The 18,547-nt window shown below is 42.2% G+C and overlaps 2 protein-coding genes and 1 long non-coding RNA gene across 6 annotated transcripts in view; 1 reads left to right on the top strand and 2 right to left on the bottom strand.

The window, feature by feature from the left end:
- The window catches only part of LOC135337742 (WD repeat and FYVE domain-containing protein 3-like), a 38,684-nt gene extending 23,798 nt beyond the window's left edge, over positions 1-14,886 (bottom strand). The window contains exons 1-22 of one of the 4 annotated variants that reach the window (XM_064533703.1): positions 14,809-14,886; positions 14,484-14,628; positions 14,323-14,429; positions 13,237-13,445; positions 12,624-12,826; positions 12,335-12,427; positions 11,785-11,989; positions 10,582-10,747; positions 10,104-10,174; positions 9,609-9,763; positions 9,304-9,506; positions 8,757-8,854; positions 8,473-8,542; positions 8,207-8,294; positions 6,936-7,052; positions 6,597-6,722; positions 6,161-6,385; positions 5,780-5,880; positions 1,798-2,073; positions 1,233-1,404; positions 636-814; positions 223-306 (exon numbers count right to left, since the gene is read on the bottom strand). In XM_064533703.1, coding sequence (XP_064389773.1) covers positions 223-306; positions 636-814; positions 1,233-1,404; positions 1,798-2,073; positions 5,780-5,880; positions 6,161-6,385; positions 6,597-6,722; positions 6,936-7,052; positions 8,207-8,294; positions 8,473-8,542; positions 8,757-8,854; positions 9,304-9,506; positions 9,609-9,763; positions 10,104-10,174; positions 10,582-10,747; positions 11,785-11,989; positions 12,335-12,427; positions 12,624-12,826; positions 13,237-13,445; positions 14,323-14,429; positions 14,484-14,628 — 3,093 coding nt within the window. In that variant the 5' untranslated portion in view covers positions 14,809-14,886. The remainder of the gene's footprint in view (positions 1-222; positions 307-635; positions 815-1,232; positions 1,405-1,797; positions 2,074-5,779; positions 5,881-6,160; positions 6,386-6,596; positions 6,723-6,935; positions 7,053-8,206; positions 8,295-8,472; positions 8,543-8,756; positions 8,855-9,303; positions 9,507-9,608; positions 9,764-10,103; positions 10,175-10,581; positions 10,748-11,784; positions 11,990-12,334; positions 12,428-12,623; positions 12,827-13,236; positions 13,446-14,322; positions 14,430-14,483; positions 14,629-14,808) is intronic. The other 3 variants (XM_064533721.1, XM_064533730.1, XM_064533713.1) reach the window with 3 other exon arrangements.
- Positions 3,576-5,448, top strand: LOC135337768 (mucin-2-like). Its single transcript, XM_064533755.1, has 2 exons — positions 3,576-3,759; positions 3,959-5,448. The coding sequence occupies exons 1-2, from the start codon at positions 3,597-3,599 to the stop codon at positions 5,317-5,319; spliced, it is 1,524 nt and encodes a 507-aa protein (XP_064389825.1). The 5' UTR covers positions 3,576-3,596; the 3' UTR covers positions 5,320-5,448.
- A 487-nt stretch (positions 14,887-15,373) lies between the features above and the next one.
- On the bottom strand, positions 15,374-17,974 carry LOC135339612 (uncharacterized). Its single transcript, XR_010396029.1, has 3 exons — positions 17,186-17,974; positions 17,060-17,129; positions 15,374-15,593 (listed from the first exon to the last, which is right to left on the bottom strand). It is a non-coding gene; the product is annotated as an uncharacterized LOC135339612 (long non-coding RNA).
- Positions 17,975-18,547: the final 573 nt, after the last annotated feature.

The following is an 18,547-nucleotide window of genomic DNA, read 5'->3' as shown; positions in this document are numbered from 1 at the left end:
GCTAGCTAATTTTAGCAATGATAATTAAAACTTAGCCTACAAAATGCTTAAATTGATATTCACTTATTATAATTATATTGGTCCACGTACTAGCTGCATACAGTTTACGTTGACACCATTGCAGTACTGAACGAGGAACACTGTTACAGTTATTTCCTGTTACACAATCATGTATATAACTCAAAGACTGGAATTGTTCCTCAGAGTCGAGACACTCCTCACCTGACAGAGGACTTGTTGGTTCCTCTCTGATATTGAGATGGAGTAGACCTCAGACACCACTTTCTCTTGCAGGAATACGCACCACTGGAAACAATGGGGTGGTGGGAGGAGTTAATATCGGAGCTATGTTCATGTACGTACACAAAATATAACTATGAGCTTATAACTAACATGGTACATACATGTGCATGTATCTGTGTACAGGTACACAGGAAATAGAATGGCTAAAAGAGTAAAATTCCTGACCATACTGCACTGCAAATGAAAGAGTAATTTATATGTACATGTAGTATGCATGTGTACTCAAAGATCAAACAATTATGTGGTTTTTATATCACGTACATGTACATAATAATCCAACGTATTTACATCTGTATCACTTATAAGACAATTATTCAATAAACGAGACCAACCTCTTCTGCTTCACTTGGTGTCAGGCCACCAATGCCATCAGGCTCCATTTCTTGACCTTTGAGCTTAGTGGTCAACGAAAGAGGTGCTGCTCTTCCCTCCTCATTGTCTACAGTTGGGTCTCTGGGCGTCTCCATGGTTACTGCACCCTCGCCTGTACCCACTGAAAGATTAGCCACACCTACATGTACATGTACATGTACGTGCACACGGCGGAAACAGTTTCTACATGTATGCCCATTGCATCAATTAAATACCATATTTTATACATGTACAATCATGTATGTTCCTTGTCATGTGTAATAATTATTATTCATAAGCTTGACAAGTCGTATGCATAATTCCTTACTCAAAAGTAATGTGCATAAAAATACTGCACAGAAGATGTACATGTATACATGTACATTGCTACGTACATGTATATATATATACATCTACAGATGAGTTCTTCACTTGCACAACAGCACAAGGAAATTTCCTTCTAAACCATGCAACTGTGAGAACAAATATCATCACAGCTTTAGGACTGCATGTACGCACTCCTAAAGCCAGTGCCCTCCAAAATTATTTAACAGTAGTGTGAATTAAGACACACCCACCTTGCCCCTCCCCCTTGTGTTCTGGTCTCCTGCTCAGTCTGACCGCAGGTAGTAGGTCCACCATACACAGAACAGCACCGGGATGGACCAGGTGGGTGGAGTTTCCTCCACCCACTTTAGAGATCTGCTTCCGATAGAAGTTCTGGTCCCTCTTACGCTCTAAATTAGCCACCTACACGTGCGCACAGTGTAGTGTGCAGTGATAAGCATACTTACAAATGTACAAGTATAGAGATGAACCAGATACATACATGCAAAGTCATATGGATATGACAGTATTATTATACACTTTACATGTATGCCGCATATATAATGCACGTACTGTACTATAATTATTGTACGTGTAGTAAAGAATTAGAACGGATCGACTGACTGCCTCAATCCCAATCGGCACACGAGCCTTATTACAAACTATGCATACTACAGCTGTAAAAACGTAGACCTCTAATTTAATAATGCATACACATTTTGGGACCTGTGCAAAGTGCTTAAGACAGCTAAATATCTATCGAGTTAGGATTTGGTTGAACGTATTCAAACTCAGATCACACTAACTTACACGTACCTCCAACAAAGAGGTAGATTGGTTGAATGGAATATCTAGTGCCATGTCTCTCAGGAAACGAAATATCTCAGCCGCACAATACACAAAAGAGTCTTCATTCAAAGTATCGCACGGTGGTTTCCAACTTTTGAACTCTGCTTCAAACGAGGTGAAGCTGCCTGTGCACGATAGCTCGGAGTGGTCATGTGGCTCGAGGTTGGCGGAGTTAAAATTCTTTGAGTTCATGTCGAAACAGCCGAGCAACAGTAAAGGCTCAGTAAAGCTCTCAAAACGAATCTGCAGGCAATAGAAAATAACATAAGTGCAGATAATGTAATGATGTAATAATTTATTGTAACTACACTGTTTGATGGTACTCTGCATTGCATGATGTATACGTACTGTACTGTATGTACTACGTTAAGTGTGGTCTCTCTCTATTATACAGTACAGTTATTATACTGAGTTCATAATGTACATTGCCATAGTAAAATCAGAAGCAGATATCAGTCTCTCCTGGTACAATGTACGCATGTACACGGTTCTGCCCAGGAATTTTAAGAGGTAGTTAACAGTGATAAGGCATGTATTTGGAACTGTGTTAGCAGGTGATCACCTCTTTATTACAGCCACTGTTAGTCTGTCAAATGGGTCACCACTATAATTATACTTAGCCTCGATCCCAGGCCGCACTTCACTTAGGGAAGTGGGCCTGGTATCGACTGCTTGCGCATGCGCTAATATCCCCCCGGTATCTGGGGGGTTTGGATAACATCGTAAATGCTCAGTGAAACTATGACATCACAGCGAACGGAAGTGGATTGAAGGAAGTAGATAGAAAGTTCGATTGAAGGTTTCTAGCCCATCGGATAGCATTATCTGATAGCTACCCTTATCCTGCTATGTTAACAAAAGACTCACAGCCTGCAACAGTGTGGATGACAATCGTCTGAACGGAGTGAAAGCTGACAAGAGCCTATATGGATAGACCACGCCCATTTAACATTAACTTTGGTGAAAGTCTACTATTATGCTACTGCTACTGATTCTATCAGAAGAAAATAGCTGTACAACAAACCTACGCAGCTCTGTCTCTAGCTAGCTAGCTATATAGCTCTGTGTATGACTTTTAGGATATTTTCTCTGATGAATTCTGTATTATACGGGAAAAAATATCCAATAATTTGGCGCATGCGCAAGCAGTCGATAGCAGGCCTTCTTTTCTATGAAGGCCGGTGAAGGAGGCTAAATTATACTGTACTTACAAATTTAAGGGGCCTAAATAAAAATCCCTTAGCTTTCCCTATAATTTCCTGGAACAATAGCCTATTTCAGAACTCACAACAGTCTATATACTATATACATTCATACCCCTCATGCAGACACGTGGCTGACAACTCGACCATAGCACGAGCACGTACATGTACGAATATAGTCAAACTTAATCTGTGCAATTAGTGGGTGTAAACAAGTTGGTATGACAAGGAACAGAGAACGTGACGACCGTCAGAATTACGATTAAAGAGGGATTGTTCCAACCTGATGATACAAGTAATACACATTCACTGGTACATGTACATGTATCAAGGGCATATCACGTTATTGCATACTCACGGAAATCCATACCGTGTCAATATTCACACTGCTAGTCTATGAATTCAATAATTTTGATGAGTACTGTACATTATCTGAATGCTAGTTGCCCTCTCCCACTTGCGGCAGCTGGCACACCTTTGCTAGTTAACTTTATATAAAAGAATAAAACAATACCATAAGTCAAAAACAGTTTATTGATCAAGTGTGACACTCTCAATTAAAACATGTTGACTTCAGTGATACTGATAAGCTGTCTACTTGGTCTGGGGAGTGCCTGGAACCAACCCAAGACCTGTTATATAAGGCAGCCCTCGATCTCGAGTGGAGCTGAGACAGAGTTGAGGTTGATCAGAGAAACACTGCAAATTATTGCAGACACACTTCGTGGTGAGCTAAAGAATGGAATATCCATATATCTAGTATAAGGTGTACAATGTATTGCATGGTGATTTGATGCAGTTAATAACAAATCAAAGCATCCTTACACAGTCATGATAATGCTGCATACGTACACACGAGAAAGGCACATATTTAGTGGTACACACATGCAGTCTACTGGTGTTGTAATACTATTATTCTTGTGCAGGCATTTCAACACCAAGTCCAACAATCTATCCCACAGGGACTGAGCCACAGACGATGTCGACACAAGGGACAGTTACTGCTGAATCATCCACTGCACCTTTCACTAACCCAACGATTGATACTACTACATCTTCATCAACTGAACCACCTTCAACAACAATACTTGCTACAAGCGCCAATCCTTTAACAACTGGAACGATTGCTTCGGAACCAAGTACTTCCCCTCCCGTCCAAACTACTCAACAACCTCCAACAACTTCCCCTCCCGTCCAAACTACTCAACCTATTTCGGAACCGAGTACTTCCCCTCCCATCCAAACTACTCAACCTCCAACAACTTCCCCTCCCGTCCAAACTACTCAACCTATTTCGGAACCGAGTACTTCCCCTCCCGTCCAAACTACTCAACAACCTTCAACAACTTTCTCTCCCGCCCAAACCACTCAACCTATTTCAGAACCGAGTACTTCCCCTCCCATCCAAACTACTCAACCTCCAACAACTTCCCCTCCCGTCCAAACTACTCAACCTATTTCGGAACCGAGTACTTCCCCTCCCGTCCAAACTACTCAACAACCTTCAACAACTTTCTCTCCCGCCCAAACCACTCAACCTATTTCAGAACCGAGTACTTCCCCTCCCATCCAAACTACTCAACAACCTCCAACAACTTTCCCTCCCGTCCAAACTACTCAACCTATTTCGGAACCGAGTACTTCCCCTCCCATCCAAACTACTCAACCTCCAACAACTTCCTCTCCCGTCCAAACTACTCAACAACCTCCAACAACTTTCTCTCCCGTCCAAACTACTCAACCTATTTCAGAACCGAGTACTTCCCCTCCCATCCAAACTACTCAACCTCCAACAACTTCCCCTCCCGTCCAAACTACTCAACCTATTTCAGAACCGAGTACTTCCCCTCCCATCCAAACTACTCAACAACCTCCAACAACTTCCCCTCCCGTCCAAACTACTCAACCTATTTCAGAACCGAGTACTTCCCCTCCCGTCCAAACTACTCAACAACCTTCAACAACTTCCCCTCCCGTCCAAACTACTCAACCTATTTCAGAACCGAGTACTTCCCCTCCCATCCAAACTACTCAACCTCCAACAACTTCCTCTCCCGTCCAAACTACTCAACAACCTTCAACAACTTTCCCTCCCGTCCAAACTACTCAACCTATTTCGGAACCGAGTACTTCCCCTCCCATCCAAACTACTCTACCACCAACAACTTCCCCTCCCGTCCAAACTACTCAACAACCTTCAACAACTTCCCCTCCCGTCCAAACTACTCAACAACCTTCAACAACTTCCTCTCCCGTCCAAACTACTCAACAACCTCCAACTTCTTAACACCAACGTTTGAATTAAGTAATGTTCAACAAACTCGAACAATTCTAAAGTGCCTCCAGTGGCTTCTTGTACCGTACAATTACATGTAGAGATCGATCCACATTTGTGCATTTACATGTATCATGCATAAATTATTTATTGAGTGATCCATTCCATAATTAGTGTGTAGTGCATAATAATAATTATTATGGTGCAAATTGAGTAAACTACATGTACATGTATGACAAAGTTACAAAATGTATGATAACTTTACGCAGGCTCAACTCAACTCAAATATGCTTTATAAAAGAAGAGGTACATGTACCAATGTAAATAAGAGGTGACCATCGTTGTTTTGTGTACACATACTGTTTATTTGGTGCCAGGGAATTATAATTATCACGGTTGGCCTTTCTTAGGGCCTGGTGGTCGTTACGAGTGATTCCATTTTATGATCGATGCAAAATTATAAAAAACTCACATTGCTGTCAAAGAAGCTCCTGTTGGCGGGGTCATCTTGCATGGCAGACGTGAGGACGGTGAACACGAGCTGAACCAGTTTCAGCACCTCGGCACGGGGCACTATGTGAGGGGTGGGGTGGGTGGAGAGTAATATAACTATGTCACTTATGAAAGCTACAGACCAGGTACAATGCTGCAATACTTATGTAAGAGCATGTACCACCTTTACAGAGCACATGCATACATGTTGAGCTGCATGTATTGGTTTAGCCATGCAAACACACAATACTTTGAGGCCCAAAACAACTTGCCCATAATGGAGGTGACCACAATAAATATAAGCTTCACTGTGCAACCCACAACACCAAAAACTCTGTACACTGCATATACATGTACGTACCTTCCAGCCATGGGTTGAATCTCCGTGGTGACAATCCACCAATCAGACTAGCGAGCACTGATATGAGATAGTAGAAACCAGACACTTCACGAAATGCCGACTTTTTAGAGCTGTCCAGTTGGAATATTCCTAGTACTGTGTGGAGGATCTCAGATTTGACGGTGACTTCTGTTTGCGAGGATTGGTTTAACTGGTCGAGCAGGGCGTTGAGGTCCACCGAGCCGTCTATGGTGTGGGTGTCACGTGTGGAGTGTGTGTGGTGGGGGCGGTGTGTAATGTACAATGTAGATGTGTGTGTGTGTGAGGAGAGGATGCACATACATGTATGTATGTATGGGAAGGAGGTGTGTACATGTGTGTGAGGTGCAGGGGGGGGGGAGATTAAGTAGTGAGTATACATGGGTACAAAATACTGTGCACATTTTCTCTTTTTTACCTTCCAAGAGAACTAGCTGAGTCAGCAGTCTGAGAGCCATTCTCCTCGGCTGCTGGTAGTTGATCATCTGCAGAGCACAGCTGGTGCCCCCCTGTTCTCGAAACACCTGCCCATTCGCCACATTGCCTGAATGGGAATGGGTTATTAATTAAGTACATACCTGTACATACTGACTGTATACACAGAACAATTTGTTCCAAGGATGACAATAAAGGCACTGTATAGCATGTGGTAAATACGTACATGTACATGTACTGTACGTGTACGTGGCATTATTACTGAACAGATTTAAGTCTTTCAAATGAATGGTTACATGTACAGTACATGTATACAGTGTACCTTCAATGATGGCTCGAATGGCCTCCATGAGCAGGAAGGCATACTCCTCCTCAGCTCCGTGGAGGTCACCCAATGGGAGGGAGGGGGACGACACACTGTTAGGGGTACTAGCACCATCTGTGGGGGTAAGGAGGTGTGGCTGACAATCACAAGAAATGCACGTGTATAGAAAAAACAAGAACTTGTGCATTGTACATGCATGTACTAACCGCTGGTACATGTACATGCATGTATACAAAATAATGTTATATATTACAGTACTTTCTGAACACACAGAGAGGACAGGCTAACTGCAACCATTTCACTTATAACTTTGTGTAAAAAACAATTAACCCGCAACAAATGCACTTTTTGTAATGGTCAAGAAACTATAGTAAGTCAGAGATCTTCCCAGGCGCTTTTAGCTAAGGGAGCCACTTTGTTTTCCCACATTGATATTCATCAAGTATTAGGTGCACTGGTACAATAACGAAATTCTTATACCACACTTACGTCACCACTAATTGATCTCATTGGTCAACAGCTGTAGGATATATAGAATATTAGCGTACAGCCCCAGGTATGCACAGTTTTTCAAGTTGTTTTTTAGTTTTTTCATTTGTTCAAGAAAGTAAGCAAAGAGAAAAGAGCCATGCTTGACAGTACTACTCAAAGCGACGGCAGAAACACGGAAGGTGCTCTCCAACAAGATGGCTAAGGCTAAGCTTCCATGGGTCCATGGGCGTGGTTTAGATACATTTTATCCAAGGAGAGCTTGCAACTCCAGTAGGGGACGTCGAATGGTCAACGCTTGGACCAAGGAAGCTCTTGAGCATCTGTAGGAGTCAACATGTTGCTCAACTAGCTCTTTGACGGCTGCAAAATCCGGCATAGTCTTGTTCTTTTTTGCAGTCTGCATCGTGATTGAATTGTTGCTAGGGGGAGGTCCTTTTATAGTGCTACGGTCACGTGGTATAAGTCAGATATGCCACACCTACTCGGAGGATATGCACCCTATATATCCTCCGCTACCGTGGTTACATACCCCTCAGCTCCGCCTCGGAGTAACCACGGTAGCGGAGGATATATGGGTGCATATCCTCCTCTTAGGTGTGGTATATCCTATACATAAACCTTGGAAGTAGCGATATAAGGAAAGTGATATGCATGTAAGGTAAAGGCGATGCACTCAAATGAGAACGATTTGCAATTTGTGTATAAAATTAACCCCTGAGCAAAGGATAGTTGTATTACCTAAATAAGGCGTTCCACTGCGTGGCACAGTAACTCACCAGTTTGTTCCTGCTCCCTCAGTTTGGAGGCGTACACTTTGAGAGCATTCAAGAGCATGTTCAGAATACCAACCTCTCGAAACACAACCTGCAGTGGGCATTGATATCAAAGATGATCATGCTTTATTGCCAATCATAAACTCAAGCACATGTATGTAGCGAAAAGGTAGAATCTAGGTTCAATTAGCTACACTCAAACAGTTCTGTAATTTGTTTCCTATCTGCAGTACATTGTACTGATCACAAAATACGTACTGTACACATACCTTGAATTTTGTGTCGTGACTGATCAGTTTTAGGAGGAAATTTAGAGCAAGGGTCAAAGTCCGAGGGTGTCTGTATGGGTGATGATACATGTATGTACATGTACCGACAGTTTCGGGTTGACCTACATGTACATGTACATGTGTATCTACAATGAAACCTGTCTATTAATAGTGACCCAATCAGGAGGTCTACCTCTATTATACAGCCACGTTTATGGGCCCTAAAAACTCTCTAGAGCTGTGTTTTGACTTGTGTCCACCCTGTGACTCTACAAGATACTCACTCGTCCATTGTCAGTAGCAACCCGATACTGGTCAGTTCAGCAGTGGCCACGTAGTTCAGCTCCATCATAACATACTCCAGTAGTACGAACATGTGTGCCTGAGGGGGGGGGGGGGGGAGAGAGTGTAGAGGAGTACATGTTAGCAGCTCTGCATACAACCCCTCAAGGCATGAACATAAGCGACACCAGAGGAGATATTCGACATGCATACACATATCACTACATTTTCAGTGTTGGTCCTACAAATTTAATTTCTTAACAACATGCAGGTATTTTGTCAGACCTCCCTTGTGAATACCATACAAGCAAGAGTGCATAAGAAGAGATGAGTGTCGAACTACTGATACTTCTACACAAACACTGTGCACAAAGTAACATGACTCGCACGTGATAAAGTATTGTAATTTTACTAGTAATCTCCTAGCTCATATTGTGACAATTTACATAACGCTAAACTGTGCAGTACATTTGTAAGTGTACCTAGATATAACGAGAAAAAACATGACAAATAATTAGTGACAATCGGAATGAGCAAACCACCACTGACTTGCACATCTTCGTTTCGTTCCACCAGTTTCTCCAGGAACATAGACAGTGTGTGGTGGTCCTGCACAATGAAGTAGTTGGCCTGATCCTTTCTGAATATGTAGTCCAGAGCATCCACGATCGCCAGACCCAGCGTACTGGAATGAGATTTCAGGAATGCGTCTTGGAGCACTTGGAACACGTCACTGTTTCTGACACTTACACCTACATTGTAGAAAGATTTAATTAGCGTAAGAAATTAAAATTAATGTGTGATACATGTACATTGTACATGTACGTGTATAACTAGTTAATACATGCACTTACCGTCACCAGATGGAATTGGAATGGAAAATGTACGATCTTGAAATGGGCCAGGGTCCGAGAGAGCCGGTTCCAGACTGAGAAACCCGGCAAAAACCAGATTCTGAATGAGCAGTACCAGATTCTTGACAGCTGCTCGGCTCTCCTCATTGTCACACCTGAGGGCATAGAGACATACAGTGTGCAGTGTGCAGATCGCGTTTATAGATAGGGGATTTTGTACGAGGAGCGACAAAAACATACAGAGGACAAATACAATCCGGGATAGGGTCCCTCCCACTGGCACAATCACAGTACATGTATGTACATGAAATTGGGCGTCTAGGTAGCAAAACTCTGTGCTGGTTTGTAATTTTATCCCCAAATTGTAAATAGTACCGGAGTACTGTACAAACACACATAAATAGCACTGTAGTAAAGGTATACAATGTATAGCACAAGTATGCACAAAGTACATGTATGCAGAGGCTATTGTATTCTAACTGCATGGTGGCAAACCTGTCCAGTCTTAGTAGGTAGTCATAGAGAAGCTTGTAGCCACTCCCATTGGAGAAGTCCTCTAGTAATACCTGCAGGCAGAGATACATGTAAGAGGGCATTACATCTACTGCTTCCTCATGAAGCACAGTTTGTGTACAAACAACCTCTCAACTAACGAACTCTCTGCCTACTATAATAGAGTAAGCATCATTTCTACAATGCAGGACTAATAGTATTGAGATCACTCTTTACGCAGGTAACCACCCACCACCCTCTTCGTACAAAACCAAAGCTTTCTGCACTTAGCATGTGTTTAGAAGGCAAATTTTTTTACAGTAACTGCTCGTCTGCTACAGGGTAACTCACAATAGATGGCATAAAATACAACATGTACATGTACGCAGCGCAATACGTCTACTTTGCAGAAATAACATCAATGAATACATAATTTCATTAATTGGTACACATGTAATTAAACTGTTGTCATTACATGTACCTGTGAGAAATCCGCTGAGTCCTTGAGACAGCAGAATAGAGTTGAGAACATTTCCACGACCTCCAGTGAGGGTTGGGTCTCCGTACACGTCTTTATGTTCCGTACACTGAACATGATACACCCAGTCTTGTGGATGAAGTTGATCACCTCGCCAGAGAGACTGTGTCTGTGGGAGGGGTGTGAGTGCGGTGTGTGTGAGGTGTGTGTGAGGTGTGTGAATGCGGTGTAAGTGCGGTGTGTGAGTGCGGTGTGTGAGTGCGGTGTGTGGGAGGTGTGTGAGTGCGGTGTGTGGGAGGTGTGTGGGAGGTGTGTGAGTGCGGTGTAAGTGCAGTGTGTGGGAGGTGTGTGAGTGCGGTGTGTGTGAGGTGTGTGAGTGCGGTGTGTGTGTGTGTGTGTGTGTGTGTGTGTGTGTGTGTGTGTGTGTGGATGGGGCGGGTGGTGTGGTATCAAGGAAGTGTCTATACGGGTGTAGGGGTTCATTTCTGTGTACTAGAATTGGGAGTTTGTTGAGTGTCATGATAATAAATAGGTGTCCTCATCGCCACACATACAGGATACTACGTACTGCACACCTACACTGTACACAGTGTTGGCGGATGTCAAGCAGTGTGATACGTACATGTACATGTATATGTATGTATACTGCACAGTAGCTACTGTGTACGTGGCCTTCAATGATGTCTGTTTATGAAGATTGTTTTACAGTTACAGTGTATCTAATCCCACAACAAAGAACAGGTATTTATAAACAAACTGGAAAGGTCCCACTTCAAAATGTGCAGTACATTTTGTACCAGATACATAGATCTTAAGAGTCACCCCAGACATCAACACAAACATTGGCAGTCTTTTCATGTACAGGGTTTTGACAGTTTTAGTTGCTCCACAATAGTAGCAACTAAAGGTCATTCTAGTTCTGGGAATCAGACAAAGCCTAAGTACTGTTCTATTATTAGCAGTACTGCTATATACATGTTGTACATGTACATTGTACGTACAAGGTATGCAGCAGTTCAAAACAAACAATGACAATGCACGAGAATACTATTGGATTGACGTAACTTACACACAATCACCACAACAACATTATGCATGCACACAATTCGGAATTGGCAAAACTTAAATTGATCAGCAGAAAATTATCACAATACATACTAATCAACAAGTACTCCAGTACATGTACATACTTAGATTGATCCTCACCTGCAGATAGTAATGAGACACTCGGCTGCCGTCTTCCGCCACATCTTGTTGTGGGCGGGGCAAGGCAGGGAGATCACCCCAAACAACAGAGACACGTCACTACATCTCACCAAGTCCTCAACGGCCGGGGGATTGCGTAGGAGACAGGTGAGCACAGACCGAAGGAGCCTCTCTAAGTTCTTACGTTTGGAGGTCTCCGGGGAGTCTGTGAGGAGGGGGTGGTGTGTGAGGAAGGTGTGGTTTGTGAGGAGGGTGTAGTGTGTGAGGAAGGTATGGTGTGTGGGTGTTTGAGGAGGTGGTGTGATGGGTGTGTGAGGGTGACAGAGTAAGGAGTGGTGTGTATATAGCCACTAAGGGTGAGCAAAGAGCATATAAAGACATGGTATTAGTTCAAGGGTTGCGTTGCACACAACCTGTTCATTTAGGACTTGGGTTCCTGACCTTTATAATTATCGTGGTTGGCCATTTGTCAGGGGTAGTACATGGCAAATCCCCAATTACGATGGATTCTACTATATACCGGGTAAAGTACTGTAAACACTCATTGTACCTGTCAGTTGTAGCTCGACTGTGGCTCCTTGGTCATTTGTCGGTTTAGGGGGAGTGTTGGTTCGAGACAAACTACCAGACCTACTTCGAGAATCTGCACAAATACAGAAGGAGGTCGAGTGAAGATGTACAATAGAAGCGAAAATATTTCTGTGTAGCTATGCATCATGTTCTCACTGCTAACTGGTTAGGTTAACAGTTGTACCAGTGTACACAGGCGCTTGAAAAATTGTAGCAAGTATAATTATAAACTCACACCCACACTCCCCACACCCTCCACACACACACACCTGGTGGAGGCAGACTGATGAACAGCTGCAGACACCTCACGAGTATTGACGCCAGGTTACAAGAGGTCATAGAGGTCACGAGCGCCTCTGTCCCATTGGCTAGAATATGTATAGCCTTCAGAATGGTGATACCCGCTCCACTGTTCCAACCAGCGTCTGTATCATCAGGGGTCTCAAAATACTTGAGCAGGGACACTCCGGACCTTTAGGAGAGATTAAGGAGAGGGAAGGGTGCAACATGGAGTCAGTGCATCAGGGATTTATACCTGCAACTGTACTGGTTAGTGGTGGTTGGGACTAACCACTTCTTAGGCCTATAGTTTAATTACCACATGTTAGGCTAGAAATCAAGCAATTTCGTGTGTTCAAGGAAGAATCAAGACTTAGTGCATTTGTTGAATTCGTACGTAGAGTCTATACAAACTTTTCAAGCAATCAATGATGACCAACGTAGTGCTAACACTAGAAAGAAACAATGCCTACATTCTTGTTAAAGATGTACACGTAACTAAAGGAGTGGACACTCTGTAGTTTTAGCTCTGCTGAGGTTAACTATTTATTGTACATGTATCTTCAGAAGAAACACACCACACACACACACTGACTGTGGTACCTGGCTGGGTTCGATGCTTGAGCCAGTTGAGTCACATGACGTACAAACAGTAGCGACACACCCTCAGCAAAATCAAACGCCTCAGGAAATTTCGAGACCAGTTCATGTCCACTGTATTTAGCACAGTTCTTGCAAAATAGAGGGAGAATCTTGTACAGTTGCTTCTCCTTGTCCACTGGGTTGTCAATATCTCTGTACTGACTGTAGACCTGTGAGAAGGTCATGTGACGTGATAGCACGCATGGGTGGATTGCACAAGATACCGTATAGCGGGTAATTTTCGTGGGGTAAAAAATTCGTTCAACTCGAGAAACGGTGGTTTTCGTGCGTAAAAATTTCGTTTAGTCGTTGCTTGCACGCATTCCTACGTTCCGGTAAGCCACGCCTACGTAACAATTTCGTGGAGGTCAGCTTGCCCACGAAAATAACGAATATTTTACCCCATGAAAATTACCCGCTATACGGTAGTGGGAGTAAATATGTACTGAGATTGTACACTCACGCATTTCAGAGATAGACAAGCTACCTTTAAGACTTTCACTATAGCTGAAACCTTCTACATGTATGTTCCTTTGAGGAAGATTATAGGAATAGTAGACCTACTATACATGACATGTATCTACAAAATGTCTGTTGAAGTTAACAACAGAAAACAAATGTACAGTGCCTTTTTAAAACAAGGAGTGATAGCACAAACACTATAAACGCGTACATGTACATGCATGTTAGACTGCAACCCAGACACAAGCCACTATGGTAATTACAAGTGCATGTACAAGCAACACTAAAAGTACAAGCCATAAACAGAGTAGTGTACTTGTACAACATTATACAAGCTTAATAAAACTGAACAAGCTAAAAACGAGCCAATGAGAGCTATCAAAGCCAGTGGGCGTAATGAGCTCTCAATGTGCTATTCAGACCTCAATCAGCTGGAGACAGAGAGTAACACCTTGACAGCTATAGAAAACTTAAACCTCCCACAAAAGGAGAGTCCTCTAAATTAAAACTAGAACTCTTTACGTTATGTTCCGAGGTTCCACTGTAGTGCTTTTCTACACTTCAGTATTCCTTAGTCAGCCATACCTGTCGTAGTGTCTTTAGTCCGAGGTCCTCTGGAGGAGGGGGAGGTGATTCTTGTCGTGGGTGAGAGCGTCTCAGAGTGCCCATTAGAGATGACAAGAAACTCAACCCTGAGGGGGTGGGAGTGGTTATCTATGATTGTATAGACTCTGTGTGTGATTTACCTCGTGAGGTTGTGGTGCGTTGTGATGGTGTGGAGTTGGGCGGTGGTGAGGTGCGATCACTCAGCCGTGACATAGTGGAGCTGGGACGATGTGTGGGTGCGTTGGTGTGAGGGGTGGGATGATCTCTGTCAGACTGACCAGACATCTGAGGCATTGCATAAGCAACAACTTCATGAACACTTCATTAACTGTCTTAGTTGCCAATTGCAAACTTCCATTGCAAAATTAGATCTAGATCTAGCTAGCTATAGAACACTGTAAATAGTGCGTGTATATGCTGCTTTATGTACACGAATATCAGGTAGCTCAACACGTACGTACGTACCTTGCCTGGTGTCTTTCAACACGTACCTTTTGATCTCTGCTTTTGCAACAAATTGTAGTTGATACACAGGTCATATGACATTGAAGTAGTTAGCATGTGACCTACTGTACCGTTTAATACATGTACCTTTATCCACCTTTACCCCCACTCAGAGGTACAGTGTCTCATAAATTAGCCGCCCTTGTTTTGTTTCTGTCCAAGACTGCAGTGCAGTGCAGTGCCATTGCAATGAGGTGTATAATGTCAACATTTAATGAGAGATGTAGGTAGATCTAATTACATGCAAAGGTGATCATGGAGTAAAAATATTAAGGAGTACATGTAGATGGAGAGTATTAGTGCGTGGAAAATCAATATCGCCCTAGATGCTCGATCTGTACAAACGGTAAAATAAGATGGAGAGTATTAGTGCGTGTATCGCCCTAGCTGCTCGATCTGTACAAACGGTAAAATATTATAATTATACTTAGAGCACAGCCTCAATTAATTTTAGACTTGTAATATTTTTCAAGGGTGGTATTGATACAGTATAAATCTATGGTGGTACAATTACAAGTCAGTGCTCTTGCATGTGCTATAGCCTCGAGGCCATGAGCGGCTTGGATCGATTTCAGCACAAGAAAAACTGGCAGCCTTTCGAGGCTTTTCTCTCAAAAATTAAACACTTAAAAAAAGGAAATAACGTTTGAAGTTCATAGTTTATTTCGGCCTGGCTTCTTCCTGTCTTCTCTTCTTGAACTTCCTACTGCTCCTGATAGAAGTTTCTCTTATGCATTCATTATGTACTGAAAACGAAAAGGAATCCGACTAAAAAACTATATCAATATACTGATACCAAAAGAGGAACGAACTTGAATAACACTGATGACGTATATTTTTATACAGTCATGTATGTTTTATAATTCCCATCTATTATTATCTACATACAAAACACGTACTACCTATAATTATGATAAAACAAGGATACTGTAACAGTTGCCAGATAAATGTACTTTACTGAACGCATCAGTCTGATTACACCATCAAAAAATAATGACAAGCATAATAATTACCATTGGTCATTGGTAGGCTCTGATCAATTATGCTCGGAATAACTTTAGCTAATAGGTGTCAAATGAATAACTACAGCTGGTTAACTTCTCTCTGCCAATAGAGAAGTTTGGCTTTAAAGTGCATTTAGGGATCAACGCCGTAAACATGTTCTGTCATGCCCAAAAGGCGGATTCCCTCAATTAATCCGAGATTCGCGATGTGTCCGCTCAACTGATGTCAGAATTGTGCCACAATGTCTCAATCGAACCCGACTTAAAACCCATGCATTTACTGGTGAACCATCCTCTGGTGCCTCTGCCATAACAACATGGCGGCCGATGGCGCTACATCGATGCGAACAGCTTTTTGAAAGTCTTCACTATGTGCACACGTATATATAGAAAGCACGAAAATGTCAAGGAAAAAAGAGCATACGAACAAATTAAGAGTAAGAGAAGTGGAGCACATGCATGCAGCTCTTTAATTTACCTACATTGTTCTGCCACTCTGGGCAATGCTGCTATACTATCACATACGGCATCACTACTCTCCGTACAACGCGACCAACACAACCATGAGTTGGTTACGATGCAGGCTCTCTTTCTCCCTACTATGTTCCTCAATAATTATGTGCATTAGGGGTGCAAGACGTGCTGCCAGTAGCCCAAGAATTGAACCGGCTCATTCTCACCTAACAATAATCACAATTATAACATGTTTTACACTTCTATACCTTTTGAACTCTTGCTTTTGCTCATACAGATACTATGAAAAAAGAACTACTAAGTAAGTAACCCTGAGGCCAAAAGCAATTGTGCTACAATTAGGGAAGCAGCTGCCTGTACATGCAGAGACATTCTAGAAAGAGTGACCAAAAACAATGATGGTAACACCCAAGATTCTCCTACCATAGTCCAATCATCTCACTCCACTTAGAGACAATATTTTAGAGACTACCGATTTTAGAACAGTTTTAAAAGGCTACTTGCAAATGCTTTCAGCTATAAAAATGGAAACAGTGAGTGTAAACTAGTGTTCAAGCTGGCGCTGTGCTAATGCCTCTCGCCATGTTTTTGCTTTCGCTCAAAAGTATTAGAGTGTTATATTAGTTTCTATAATGAATTTTATATAAAGTTAGCTTATCTATATAAAGTCACTGAGAAGAAAAGACTTATTTACATGCATCTATTGTTGTTATTTATTGTATTATGTGGCTTACCAGGACCTCAAGAAAGAAGAAAATTGATTCTTCCAGGATCTGTAGTTCAGTGTATCTAAGAAGAAAAGACCTGTGTACATGCATATTGTTATCTATATTGTTATATGGTAGTGCTTTGTGGCTTACCAGGCCCTCAAGACAAAGATGATTCTGCCAGGAGGATCTGGATTAGTTGGGCGGAGTCCAACCAACGCTTCGCTCATGGTTGGGTATCAGTACATGTAGCAGTTTTGTTCCCACTGCAAGAAATTTGCAGCCCAATCAGATTGCTGCGTTCAAGTGGGAAACCTTACAGCTCAATTTAGCTGACAAGGCGAGCTGGGACACTGTATTTCTCTGGAGAATGCAGAAACAGCTCCTGCTGGATATCTAGGCTACTAGAAAAGAAGCATAGTCTATCTTAGCATCTATGAATGAAGCTTGAACAGTATGTATTAATTAATTAAAAGGACTTGTCTTTGTTTTAAGTTTTGTTGTGCTACCAATAAGATTAGATCATTAGTTTGGACAAAACCTGTGTTATGTATGCCTTCTTTGGTCTTCGAAAAGCTTCTCAGAAGCCTTGGGGTAGTCTTATAGCTGGCTGTACCTCTCCTTGTGCTAGATGTCTAACTATTATGAAAAAGTTTATTTCTGCCTGTACTAAATCTTATATTACAGGCTAAAGTATTCTTCTACTTTCTCTAAGAGTCTGAGGTCTTTCTTGAATTCCAAAACAACTATAGCTAGATCCAGTCAGCTAGAATAGCCATCCAAATAGTTAATTGATTTCTTTATATCGCACCCCTGAGCCATGCGGTTGTCAGCCACTTAAAGATTAAACAATATTCATACTCTGTCTCAAGTACCGGTGGAACAAAACTGCTACGTGTACTGATACCCAACCCAGAGCGCAGCGTTGGTTGGACTCCGCCCAACTAGATCTGGATCTGGATCTTGGATATTATTTTCTTACACATGGGGGAATGAGTGCGCATGCGCATTACATCCACAGGAATAATTAAAGGGTGTGTCCAAAGAGATCAATTTCACAAATGGCTACTGCATGCTAGCTAGCTGTTTTAACAGATATTTTCTGAGTATTGTAGCTAACAAAAAGCTAGCGCTTTAGTGCAAGGCTAACTCATATGTTGAATAGAAAGTTTGTGCGGACAGATGATGCTATGAAAGATTCTGAAGAGACTGCAACAGCCTTCAATGTGAGTCAAACTAGCCATAACTCGAGAAAGAAGCTTTAGTTTGCTAATCCACAAATCAAAATCCAAAAGAACGTGGTTAGAAGCCTATAGAAGCTGTTAGTTTTCGTCGCATTGCAACCCTTGAGCAGTTATAGCTGGAATACACACACAGACAGACAGACAGACCATAGATACTATTACAGTAATTAATTTTATTAGTAAAACCAGTAGGTTTTACATAGGATTGGCAGTGGGTTTGCCCGTGTTTAGCAATATTTCAATTATTTTGGCTCATGTTCAAACTGTTCTA

Source organism: Halichondria panicea, chromosome 1 (assembly GCF_963675165.1).
Source record: "Halichondria panicea chromosome 1, odHalPani1.1, whole genome shotgun sequence".
Lineage (NCBI taxonomy): Eukaryota > Metazoa > Porifera > Demospongiae > Suberitida > Halichondriidae > Halichondria > Halichondria panicea.
Note: the sequence above shows the minus strand (reverse complement) of the source record. Positions and strands in the feature narration are given on the sequence as shown.